This window comes from Dendropsophus ebraccatus, chromosome 4, assembly GCF_027789765.1.
Source record: "Dendropsophus ebraccatus isolate aDenEbr1 chromosome 4, aDenEbr1.pat, whole genome shotgun sequence".
Taxonomy (NCBI): Eukaryota; Metazoa; Chordata; class Amphibia; order Anura; family Hylidae; genus Dendropsophus; species Dendropsophus ebraccatus.
Window position 1 is genome coordinate 166,464,831 of NC_091457.1, and position 13,147 is coordinate 166,477,977.

A 13,147-nucleotide genomic window follows, 5' to 3' on the forward strand; every position below is an offset into this window, starting at 1 on the left:
GTGTATATAGTATATATATGTATGTGGGGGGGTATATAGTATATATATATATGTATGTGGGGGTGTATATAGTGTATATATATATATATGTGGGGGTGTATATGGGGTGTATATATATGTATGTGGGGGTGTATATAGTATATATATATGTATGTGGGGGTGTATATAGTGTATATATATATGTATGTGGGGGTGTATATAGTGTATATATGTATGTGGGGTGTATATAGTATATATGTATGTGGGGGTGTATATAGTGTATATATGTATGTGGGGGTGTATATAGTGTATATATGTATGTGGGGGTGTATATAGTGTATATATGTATGTGGGGGTGTATATAGTGTATATATGTATGTGGGGTGTATATAGTATATATATATGTATGTGGGGTGTATATAGTATATATATGTATGTGGGGGTGTATATAGTGTATATATGTATGTGGGGTGTATATAGTGTATATATATATATATATATATATATATATATATACCTGGTACTCTATCTCCATGGTGCCGTCCTTCCTCATGCTCTGGTAGAAACATTCCCTGTATATATATATATATATATATATATATATATATATATATATATATATATATATATATATATATATATGTATGTGGGGGTGTATATAGTATATATATGTATGTGGGGTGTATATAGTGTATATATATATGTATGTGGGGGTGTATATAGTATATATATATATGTATGTGGGGGTGTATATAGTATATATATGTATGTGGGGTGTATATAGTGTATATATATATACCTGGTACTCTATCTCCATGGTGCCGTCCCTCCTCATGCTCTGGTAGAAACATTCCCTGTTCCCTGTATATATAGTGTATATATGTATGTGGGGGTGTATATAGTATATATAGTGTATATATGTATGTGGGGGTGTATATAGTATATATAGTGTATATATGTATGTGGGGTGTATATAGTGTATATATATATACCTGGTACTCTATCTCCATGGTGCCGTCCTTCCTCATGCTCTGGTAGAAACATTCCCTGTATATATATATATATGTATGTGGGGTGTATATAGTATATATATGTATGTGGGGTGTATATAGTGTGTATATGTATGTGGGGGTGTATATAGTGTATATATGTATGTGGGGTGTATATAGTATATACCTGGTACTCTATCTCCATGGTGCCGTCCCTCCTCATGCTCTGGTAGAAACATTCCCTGTTCCCTGTATATATATATATATATATATATATGTATGTGGGGGTGTATACAGTGTATATAGGGGGTGTATATAGTGTATATATATATATATATATATATATATATACCTACCTGGTACTCTATCTCCATGGTGCCGTCCCTCCTCATGCTCTGGTAGAAACATTCCCTGTTCCCTGTATATATAGTGTATATAGGGGGTGTATACAGTGTATATATATATAGTGTATATAGGGGGTGTATACAGTGTATATATATATATATATATACACACCTGGTACTCTATCTCCATGGTGCCGTCCCTCCTCATGCTCTGGTAGAAACATTCCCTGTTCCCGGCCGGGAGGGTGAAGGTGAAGTCGCTGTCCACAGACTGTGAGAAGCCGCATCCCCGCCGCACGCCGCACAGTGTGACCAGGAGCAGTAGGATGCCGGCCGCCCGCCCCATCCCGGTCTCCGCTACATGTGCCGCACTCGTCTCCCGCGGGTGGGCTGTGCCCGGAAGAGGCAGCGGCGGCCAATCAGCGGAGGTCTCCGGAGATCAGCGCCCCCCAGGGGGCGGGCACTACTCCTCACCCTGTCACCCGGCCCATCCCCCACCCAATGGACACAACGGGCAACACGGGGGATTTAAAGGGCTGTGGGATTGTGGGAAATGTAGTTTCCGCATGACCGGTGGCGTCTCCGCTACTGGCAGTGTCAGCGATACTGGTCCCGCAGCTGTGGAGGAATTAACCCCTTCTCCCCAGACTCTGACGTCTCCTACCGGGAACCCCGGCTCTTCATCAGATCATAAGCAAAGTGGGTTACGGTTCACAGTCAGGACTACACGTCCCAGCATGCACCACGCTCTGACGCCCGCACGCGCTGCCTCAGTATACAGGAGAAGTTTCACTGTACACGTGACCGACGATTATTGGAAGGCGACTCCGACAAACTCTGCTCTGGTAACTTCCCTAAGTCAATAAAGTTCTGGAATATTGAATGGTCTCCACGGAGATCCCACGGCGTCGCTCCGCCCTCTCTGCAACGGTCTAGGCAGTTATTGGTTGTTCAGAAAAAGGCGGGAGCGTGACGTTATGTGTTTGCAGCCAATTAGCGTTCAGAGTGTCAGCTGCCGTTTGGGAGGGGCCGCCTGCTGGGGAGGGGCTTCACTGTGTTGTTGCAGTTACTGACAAGATGTGGCGAGCGGATGAATGGAGGACGGTGAGTGAGGTGGTGTAGTGTCCCCCCAGCTGCTGCTGCAAGACTACAACTCCCAGCATGCCCTAATATAGTGTAAGACTCACTGCTGCAAGACTACAACTCCCAGCATGCCCTAATATAGTGTAAGACCGACTGACTGCTGCAAGACTACAACTCCCAGCATGCCCTAATATAGTGTGACACTCACTGTCTGCTGCAAGACTACAACTCCCAGCATGCCCTAATATAGTGTGAGACTCACTGACTGCTGCAAGACTACAACTCCCAGCATGCTCTAATATAGTGTGAGACTCACTGCTGCTAAACTACTACTCCCAGCATGCTCTCCTGCTGGAAACTAGTTTTGCAACAGGGCTAGGCTGACAGGTGTGGGGGGAGGGTGTCTGTGTGTGAAGTAGTTGCACAGCATGCTGGGAGTTGTAGTACCCCGAGTGCTGGACCAAGGGGTGAGGGGTCAGTGACTCCTCAGGACTGGTCTGTGGGACACTCACTGGTAGATCCCTGGTGGTCAGTTCCAGGTGCTGGAGCTGCTGGTCCTGGTATCTGGTGGTCAGTGCCATGTGCTGGAGATGCTGGTCCTGGTATCTGGTGGTCAGTGCCATGTGCTGGAGATGCTGGTCCTGGTATCTGGTGGTCAGTGCCATGTGCTGGAGATGCTGGTCCTGGTATCTGGTGGTCAGTGCCATGTGCTGGAGCTGCTGGTCCTGGTATCTGGTGGTCAGTGCCATGTGCTGGAGATGCTGGTCCTGGTATCTGGTGGTCAGTGCCATGTGCTGGAGCTGCTGGTCCTGGTATCTGGTGGTCAGTGCCATGTGCTGGAGATGCTGGTCCTGGTATCTGGTGGTCAGTGCCATGTGCTGGTCCTGGTATCTGGTGGTCAGTGCCATGTGCTGGAGCTGCTGGTCCTGGTATCTGGAGGTCAGTGCCATGTGCTGGTATCTGGTGGTCAGTGCCATGTGCTGGAGCTGCTGGTCCTGGTATCTGGTGGTCAGTGCCATGTGCTGGAGCTGCTGGTCCTGGTATCTGGTGGTCAGTGCCATGTGCTGGAGATGCTGGTCCTGGTATCTGGTGGTCAGTGCCATGTGCTGGAGCTGCTGGTCCTGGTATCTGGTGGTCAGTGCCATGTGCTGGAGATGCTGGTCCTGGTATCTGGTGGTCAGTGCCATGTGCTGGAGCTGCTGGTCCTGGTATCTGGTGGTCAGTGATGTGGTCAGTATCTCGGCTCGCCAGCACTCAGGGGTCAGTAGTTGCTGTAGTTCAGCAGACTGATCCCTGGTGGTCTGGTGCACATGCCATCAGTATATGTTAGTAATGGGCGGTGGAGAGGTTCTCTTATAGATTTATCATTGTCTTCTATAGAGAGAATCCCGGTGAGATGGAATCCGATGCGTCAGGAAATCAGAAGAAACGACTGAATGTAACGAAGAACCTGAGAGGAGACGGGACGTTGTGTGATAGAGACGATCAGCTGTACAGGTCTGTGGGGGGGGACTGATCAGCTCCAGAGCGTCCGGTCTTGTGGGGTCCCTGGTATGTAGTGGTCAGTACCAATCAATAGTGTCCAAGGAAGGATGACCGGGAGCAGGGTTATTAAAGGGGGGGGGAGGGAGGTCTAGCCTGTCCAGTCTGATCCCACAGAAGAGCTGCTGTAAAGCAAACTGCTGAAAACCTTCCTGCTGTCTATGATAGAAAGGAGTCACATCACACAGGACATGGCAGCTCGCTGTGTATGGGCCCCGCAGAGCGGACAGATCACACAGGACATGGCAGCTCGCTGTGTATGGGCCCTGCAGAGCAGTCAGATCACACAGGACATGGCAGCTTGCTGTGTATGGGCCCTGCAGAGCAGTCAGATCACACAGGACATGGCAGCTCGCTGTGTATGGGCCCCGCAGAGCGGTCAGATCACACAGGACATGGCAGCTCGCTGTGTATGGGCCCCGCAGAGCGGTCAGATCACACAGGACATGGCAGCTCGCTGTGTATGGGCCCCGCAGAGCGGTCAGATCACACAGGACATGTATGGGGCCCTGCAGAGCGGTCAGATCACACAGGACATGGCAGCTCGCTGTGTATGGGTCCCGCAGAGCGGTCAGATCACACAGGACATGGCAGCTCGCTGTGTATGGGGCCCTGCATGGTGACTTGTCCTCCTCTGGTCAGTCTCTCAGCCTTGTGGGGTCCTCCGGGCTTTATAATCACAGCTGAGGAGTTTATATTCTCCATAGTGTCGGTTCTCTCATCATGTGACCTGGTGTTTTGTTGCCCCAGTGACGCTGATCACTCCCTGAGCAGAGCGCCCCTGGGCCTGACGCTGGAGGATCTGCAGCCCGATCCCTGTGCCACTAAACAGAGGAACGCCATGTATCCGAGCGGCGGCAGGGAATCCCTCAGGACGGGTCATAAGGTGTGTACAATGGAGAGACACAGAGGAGGTGGGGGCAGCATGTCATCTGACCGGCCCATAGAAGAATACAACACATAGAATAGGTTGTGGGATGTTTGTTGCTTACACCAGTGTTATATGCAGATCTTATTATAGATGTATCGGGTGCAGTGTTGTCCAGCTGTTGCTTTTAGCTGTCTGGGCATACTGGGAGTTGTAGTTCATCAGCTGGAGACCTGGTATCAGAAAGTTATAAAGAATTGTAATTTACATCTATTAAAAAAATCTCCAGTCTTCCAGTACTTATCAGCTGCTGCATGTCCTACAGAAAGTGGTGAATTCTCTCCAGTGTGACACAGTGCTCTCTGCTGCCACCTCTGTCCATGTCAGGAACTGTCCAGAGCAGCAGCAAATCCCCATAGAAAATCTCTCCTGCTCTGGACAGTTTCTGACATGGACAGAGGTGGCAGCAGAGAGCACTGTGTCATACACCACTTCCTGCAGGACATGCAGCAGCTGATAAGTACTGGGAGACTGGAGATTTTTAATAGAAGTAAATTACAAATCTCTGGCACTTTCTGACACCAATTTATTTGAAAGGGAAAGAAAATCACTGGAATTCTGCTTTAAAGCTACAGATATATAAATTAGGTTTTTTTTTCATTGCAGGCCGGATCACTGAGAGATGTAGAACAGGAGAACCAGAAGCTGAGGGAACGACTTCTTACTCTTCAGGAACAGAATGCAGCTCTGACATCACAAAACCACTCGCTCCGGAACAGACTGGAGTCTGGGCAGCTCGGACTCACAAAGTGCAAGTCCCAGCCGCCGTCCAGGCCGCCGTGCGGTGTAAGTGTTCTGCTTCATTATACGGAGCGATGCTGATGTGCTGGGGGTATTAGGAGAGAGACCCCAATGATCTGATATTGATGGTGGATCTCGACAACAGGTCATCACTCGTGTGGAACAAACCTGTCAAAATGCTCGCAGTCAGGAATCTTATCCTGAATAATGTTATTCCGCAATCTTATCCGAACCTGAACAATCGGCATTTGATTACCGGTGGCTGAAGACGTTGGATGCCGCCCAAGGGCTGCCTGGAAAACCTGGATACGGTCACTTAGGCCATAGACATCCAACTTCTGCAGCCATGAGGAATCAAACGCTGAGTCTTCTGGTCCGAATGACTTTGCTGAACCCAAATATTTTGACAGGTTCGCCGCTTAACATTAGTCATCAGTTCCATAAGGCTGGAGAACCCCTTTAAGCATGAGCTCTGTTGTATGAGATATGGCGAGACAAGTTATCTGCAGTGCCTGTCATTCTGGGGGACATATTGCCTCTCCTTGGGAATGGGGTCCCAGTGGTCGGACTCAAATCAGCTCGTTATTCTCATTCCTATGGATTGGGGAGGAGTTTAGATTGTGGGGTAACCCCTGTAGCCCCCACATTCAGCCACCTCCTATGACCGCCATGCGGTGCAGATTGTACAGATCACTGATGTAAAACCTGTGTGTAATCTGTCTCCATGGTTCTTGATGCTTTTCAGGTCCGTCCTTATGGGTCTCGCTCATCCAGGATCCCGGAGCTTGAGGACCAGCTCGCCAGCTTGGAAGCCGAATCTGAGGCACAAGAGCGAGCGCTGAGGTAATGGCCCTGTTAGTCTTCAGTCACTGATCATGTAGTCATCCCCTCAGTCTCATCTATAAGGCCCCTTTCCCACTGAGCAAAGGTAGCGGAATTCCGCAACGGAATTGTCTGCCGCGGAATGCCGTTAGCCTCCCGCTCATAATGGGAGTCTATGGGAGGCACGCGCTCCTGCCCTGTCCCCGCTGAAGAATGAACATGTTCATTCTTCAGCGCGTACAGAGCAGGAGCGCGCGCCTCCCATAGACTCCCATTATGAGCGGGAGGCTAACGGCATTCCGCGGCAGACAATTCCGTCGCGGAATTCCGCTACCTTTGCTCAGTGGGAACGGGGCCTAACATAAGAAATGTTACCAGAGTGTGAAGAGTTGCCAATTAGTTATTTAGTTTTTTTGCCCCCTTAGTATAATAGGAGAGCGGTAAATGGCTGCTGTTCTCACCCCTTACCCAGTGATCTGTTTCACCCGTTAAAGTGTGCCTGTCATTATTTTATTATTATTATTATTATTATTATTATATATTTTTTTTTTTTTTTTGTAAAAATCAATAGTACAGATAATTTTAATAAACTCTGTAAAAGGCTTTATTAGGAAAAAAAGCCTTTTTCTGTACTCAAAAATCTGTTTCCCAGCCCCCCCCCCCCCCCCCCTTCTTATTTGTGCATTATCAGGCAAAGCCATCTTCATTACAGAGGCGCAAAGTGAAAACGAGTTCTGCTGTGTCCATTGTAACCTTTGGAGGGCCCGAGGGTGATGAGCGAGCAGGGAGACAAGCCGCTGTACAGTTTGGAGACTGCCTGGGCTTATCTGGTAGCTTGGTGGGAGAAGATTGCAGGATGATTTGCTGTGCAGGGCTGCCTTTTCTTCTCACCGTGCTCCTCATCCCTCTCAGCCCCTCCCCCCTCCATAGGGAATAATGGAAACAAATCCTGCTTCTTCTGAAGTGAGGGGGGGAGGTAGGAAAACAGCTTTCTGAGCACAGAAGAAAACTCTTTTGCTTATTAAAACCTATTACAGAGTTTCTTAAAATCACCTGTACTATTTAATATTTGATTTCTTAGTGACATTTACATGACAGGTACACTTTAAAGGGGTTGTCTGGGGAGCAGGAAAGGTCCTGCCTATGCTAGTCTAAGTAGTATACCCTCCAAGACGAGGGGGGGGGTGCATGTCAAGATCATTGTGTACGGGCAAGATCACCCCTGCACATGGTGCCCAATACCTGCCCGAGGGGATGTGCCCCTATTGTACTGATAGACAGCATGGCTGCCAGGGGTCAGACCCCAGCTGGTCGTACACCTTGTATTGCTTACATGACTCCATGACTCCTTAATGTTGTTTTCAGAATTGTTGAAGATAAATTAGCTGAAACCGTCCAAAAAATGGCAGAAAAAGAACAAGTCTTACTGAAAGTTAGAGAGGAAATGAAAAAGCTGAAGGTGGAGCTGTACGAGTGTAATAAGAAATGTAAGAGGTGAGCGGAGAGGGTTACATCCAATACTTACCGTATCCCAGACCCCCATAGGATCCCGCTGTGTGACCAGACTCCTACAGGGGCTATAAGGAAACGTAAGGTTACCAAGCGCCCTGCATCCATTCACCATAACATCCTCTATCTGTTTATCTCCAGCTTTTGCAGAACTAGAACTCCTGTCATTGGCATGATGGAGGTTGTAGTTATATAACAGCTGGGGAGCCCCAGGGTGGGGGGTCCAGCATTAAAGGGGTAGTCCAGTGTAAATCTTTTTCTTTTGAATCAACTGGTTTCAGAAAGTTATAAAGATTTTTAATTTACTTCTATTTAAAAAAAAAAAAAATCTCCAGTCATCCAGTACTTCACCAAATTTTTTTTCTTTTAATGTAACTGATGTCAGAAAGTTATAGAGCTTTGTAATTTACTTCTATTTAAAAGAGCAGGAGAGGTTTTCTATGGGGATTTGCTGCTGCTCTGGACAGTTCCTGACATGGACATAGGTGGCAGCAGAGAGCGCTGTGTCAGACTGGAGAGAATACACCACTTCCTGCAGGACATACAGCAGCTGCATTTTCACCGGAGTAACCCTTTAATACTGGACCCTCCACCCTGGGGCTCCGCAGCTGTTTTCTGACTACAACTCCCATCATGCCCAGCTGTTTTATGGCTACAACCTTCATCATACCCTTCACCTCCATCATACCTATCTGTTTTATCCACTTCCTGCAGTACATACAGCAGCTGATAAGTATGGGAATACTGGAGATTTTTACATAGAAGTAAATTACAAATCTGTATAATTTTCTGAAATCGGTTTATTTGAAAGAAAAAGATTTCTGCTGGAGCACCCCTTTAAACTATGGTGGATGGGAGTTGTAGTTTGGCACCAGCTGAAGGGGCACCGCCTGGGGATTACTACTGGTTGGGGCGCACAGCCTTATGGGATACCCTGATATCGGTCCACACAAGGTGAATCACTGGGGAAGGTGATGTATAGGAGGCAGCAGCCATGTTCTCTAAACTTGCTGCGCAGGCTGATGCACCTAAGGGGATTAACATATTTGGAGCCAAAGTGAATGGTGATCCCGTTACTCAACACATAAGCCACCTTAAAGCAGATCTGCCACTGTGAGATTAGATTGGGAAAAGTCTCCTAGGATGGGATGAGCAGCCTCTCTGTGTAACGTTAGGTACGCGGGGTCGGCAGGTGCGCGCTTTTATAACATCCTAATCCGTTCACGCTAAGTTCAAGAAAGTGACTAACCCAATGGTTCTCGTAATGTGCAGGGTGAAGAGTGCAGCGTATAATAAGCTATAGTATAATAACCGTATACCATGTCAGTAACACCGAATATTCATGTCAGGGCCGAGAAACAAAGAAACGAAGCGCTGCTGAACGCTGAGGAGCTGACCCGGGCCTTCCAGCAGTACAAGAGGAACGTGGCCGAGAAGATGGAGGCGGTAAGAGACCACGTCTGCACCATCACTGACCCCCAACCTGTACAACTCCATGCATGTCCTCACACACACAGCTTGCTGGGAGTTGTAGTTTTGTTTCTGCTGGGGGTCACCGCTCTATTCTTTCTCCAAAGCTGAAGTAACTTTAACCTTTGTGTTTGTAGGGACAGTAGGAAAAACTTCCATTTTGAAGGGGTACTACGTCTGGGACCCCTTTTTTCACAATGGCCAAGGAGGGGGTAGGTGAAAATAGGTGAATAGGGGGTAGGGGAATACCATCTACTTACCTCCCTGGCTCCAGCACTGCCGCCTGCATCCTGTTGCTCTGGTCTCTTAAGACATAACGTGGGCAGGTCCGCTCCGCCATTCAGCGGCTGTAGTAGTGTCCTGTCTCTGCTGCTGAATGGGTTAGCGGACCTGCCAATGTCACATCTCAGACCAGGAAGCGACTGGGGACCAGTCCACCCCTCCCTGGGGAATGTGAGAAAAGGGGTCCCGGCTGGAGTACCCCATTACCTTCTTTTGGGGTAATAGGATTGACCATTGCATGCAGACGTGGTGTTTCCAGCATGTGACATTTACAGTATATGCCCAGCTCTGCTGACAGTCTGCAGGGAGAAGCAGGGCCGGCCTTAGGGTAGATGGCGCCCTGTGCGAAACTTTCTTTTGGCGCCCCCCTGTTGATATCCCCAATAGTAACATAGACTATCTATCTATCTCTCTTTGTATCTCTATATCTATCTATCTAGGTATCTACCTATCAATCTACAGTATCTATCTAGCTGGGTGACCTCTATCATACTGAGTACTATACAAGATGCTAGGAAAGCTGTGTGACCTCTATCATACTGACTACAGGGTGCTGGGAAAGCTGGTGACCCCCATCTTACTGAGTATAAGATACTAGGAAAGCTAGGTAACCTCAATCATACTTACTACAAGATGCTAGGAAAGCTGGGTGACCTTCATCATACTGACTACAGGGTGCTGGGAAAGCTGGTGACCCCCATCTTACTGAGTATAAGATACTGGGAAAGCTGGGTAACCTCCATCATACTTAATACAAGATACTGGGAAAGCTGGGTAACCCTCATCATACTGAGTACAGGATACTGGGAAAGCTGGGTGACCTCCATCATACTGACTACAAGATGCTGGGAAAGCTGTGAGACCTCTATCATACTGACTACAAGATACTGGGAAAGCTGGGTGACCTCCATCATACTGAGTATAAGATGGTGGGAAAACTGTGTGACCTCCATCATACTGAGTATGAGAGACTGGGAAATCTGGGTGACCTCCATCATACTGACTACAAGATGCTGGAAAGCTGGGTGACCTCCATCATACTGAGTATAAGATACTAGGAAAGCTCGGTGACCTCCATCATACTTACTACAAGATACTGGGAAAGCTGGGTGACCTTCATCATACTGACTATAGGATGCTGGAAAAGCTGGGTGACCTCCATCATACTTACTACAAGATGCTAGGAAAGCTGGGTGACCTCCATCATACTTACTACAAGATGCTAGGAAAGCTGGTTGACCTCTATCATACTGACTACAAGATACTGGAAAGCTGGTGACCTCCATCATACTGAGTATAAGATACTGGGAAAGCTGGTGACCTCCATCATACTGAGTATAAGATGCTGGGAAAGCTGGGTGACCTCCATCATACTTACTACAAGATGCTAGGAAAGCTGGGTGACCTCCATCATACTTACTACAAGATGCTAGGAAAGCTGGTTGACCTCTATCATACTGACTACAAGATACTGGAAAGCTGGTGACCTCCATCATACTGAGTATAAGATGGTGGGAAAGCTGGTGACCTCCATCATACTGAGTATAAGATGCTGGGAAAGCTAGGTCATCTCTATGATACTGACTACAGGATGCTGGAAAGCTGATGACCTCCATTATACTGAGTATAAGATGCAGGGAAAGCTGTGTGACCTCCATCATACTAAGTATAAGATACTGGGAAAGCTGGGTGACCTCCATCATACTGACTACAAGATACTGGGAAAGCTGGGTAACCTCCATCATACTGAGTATAAGATACTAGGAAAGCTCTGTGACCTCCATCATACTTACTACAAGATACTGGGAAAGCTGGGTGACCTTCATCATACTGACTATAGGATGCTGGAAAAGCTGGGTGACCTCCATCATACTTACTACAAGATGCTAGGAAAGCTGGTTGACCTCTATCATACTGACTACAAGATACTGGGAAAGCTGGGTGACCTCCATCATACTGAGTATAAGATGCTGGGAAAGCTGGGTGACCTCCATCATACTGAGTATAAGATACTGGGAAAGCTGGGTGACCTCCATCATACTGAGTATAAGATGCTGGGAAAGCTGGGTGACCTCCATCATACTGAGTATAAGATGCTGGGAAAGCTGGGTGACCTCCATCATACTTACTACAAGATACTGGGAAAGCTGTGTGACCTCCATCATACTAAGTATAAGATACTGGGAAAGCTGGGTGACCTCCATCATACTGGCTACAAGATACTGGGAAAGCTGGGTGACCTCCATCATACTGACTACAAGATACTGGGAAAGCTGGGTGACCTCCATCATACTGACTACAAGATACTGGGAAAGCTGGGTGACCTCCATCATACTGAGTATAAGATACTGTATCAGCACCACAGCAGACACGTTGTGGCTTCAGCACATACAGGATAACATGGCGCACAGACTCCCGCCATAACACAGAGAGCCCGTAACCTAGAAACGGCGCTGCGTGACCTCCATGTCTATCATCAGGCCTTGGAGAACGCCGCTCCTGGTGACCAATCAGCGAGCTCTCAGTATCGCCCCCTCATGGCTCCTCTGGGAACCGTCCTGGCTACTCGGTACCTCAGCTCCTGGGAGCCGCCACCGCCGTACAGGAAGATGACTCCAAATGGAGAGTCACCGAGGGGTCACGAGTGACTGCGGCAAAGACTCCCGAGGTCAGAGGGGAATTAAAGAGATTATTGTATGAAAAGTTCTGGAACTCTCTAATAGTTGCAGTTCTTTCCAGTATCTCTGCTGTCTGTCAGGGAATAGTGTACACGTACTCGTAGCAAACCCTCAGCTGTGAGAAACATCGAAGGATTTCATTTAATGTGCTTAAAAATAAAACAGCACCGCTCCAGGTTGTTTGTGGTATTGCAGCTCAGCCCCAGAGAAGAGACTGGAGGGAGCTGCAATACCTGGTGTCACCTGTGCACAGGGGTGGCGCTGTGTGCTGGAGGAAAGCAGCCATGTTTCTCTAATGCTGTACAATCCTCCTAATGTCTGAGATCCCCAACCACATCAGTGTCCACATAACACTATGGAGGTCGGTAAGGTGGAGATGCTGATGGGGGTCTGGAAGGAGACAGGAGGAGGCACAGAGGATGACATGGTGAGGGGGACCCAGATAATCTCATGGCCACACTTCAAGGAGAGTGCACTCTGCAAGGAGAGAGGCCGTATTCACGGTACGCACCGGGGCGGGGCTTATCGGCGGGAGGCGGGGCTTACCGGGACTTACCGGGAACTGTCTTTAGGAGCGCCCCAAAACAACCACTGTGCTCGGAGGGTGAGCGGACAGCTAGGGGGGCGCTATGGCAGACAGATAGAACGTCTGTCTGCCAGAGCAGTTAGATGTGCAGCTGTCTGCCAGAGCGCCCCCCAGCTGGCCAGGAGTGATGCGCCCTGTGCAACCGCACAGGTCGCACACCCCAAAGGCCGGCCCTGGGGAGAAGTGCATGGGGC

At 48.2% G+C, this 13,147-nt stretch overlaps 2 protein-coding genes across 5 annotated transcripts in view; one reads left to right on the forward strand and one right to left on the reverse strand.

Moving 5' to 3' along the window:
* The window catches only part of TMED5 (transmembrane p24 trafficking protein 5), a 12,718-nt gene extending 10,722 nt beyond the window's left edge, over positions 1-1,996 (reverse strand). Inside the window, exon 1 of the mRNA XM_069967699.1 lies at positions 1,485-1,996. Coding sequence (XP_069823800.1) covers positions 1,485-1,658 — 174 coding nt within the window. The 5' untranslated portion in view covers positions 1,659-1,996. The remainder of the gene's footprint in view (positions 1-1,484) is intronic.
* The window catches only part of CCDC18 (coiled-coil domain containing 18), a 47,579-nt gene continuing 36,260 nt past the window's right edge, over positions 1,829-13,147 (forward strand). The window contains exons 1-7 of one of the 4 annotated variants that reach the window (XM_069967696.1): positions 1,829-2,157; positions 3,776-3,892; positions 4,688-4,823; positions 5,472-5,651; positions 6,352-6,449; positions 7,794-7,922; positions 9,287-9,383. In XM_069967696.1, the coding sequence (XP_069823797.1) occupies positions 3,792-3,892; positions 4,688-4,823; positions 5,472-5,651; positions 6,352-6,449; positions 7,794-7,922; positions 9,287-9,383 (741 nt within the window). In that variant the 5' untranslated portion in view covers positions 1,829-2,157; positions 3,776-3,791. Of the gene's footprint in view, positions 2,158-2,209; positions 2,417-3,775; positions 3,893-4,687; positions 4,824-5,471; positions 5,652-6,351; positions 6,450-7,793; positions 7,923-9,286; positions 9,384-13,147 lie in introns of those variants that run through there. The other 3 variants (XM_069967694.1, XM_069967697.1, XM_069967698.1) reach the window with 3 other exon arrangements.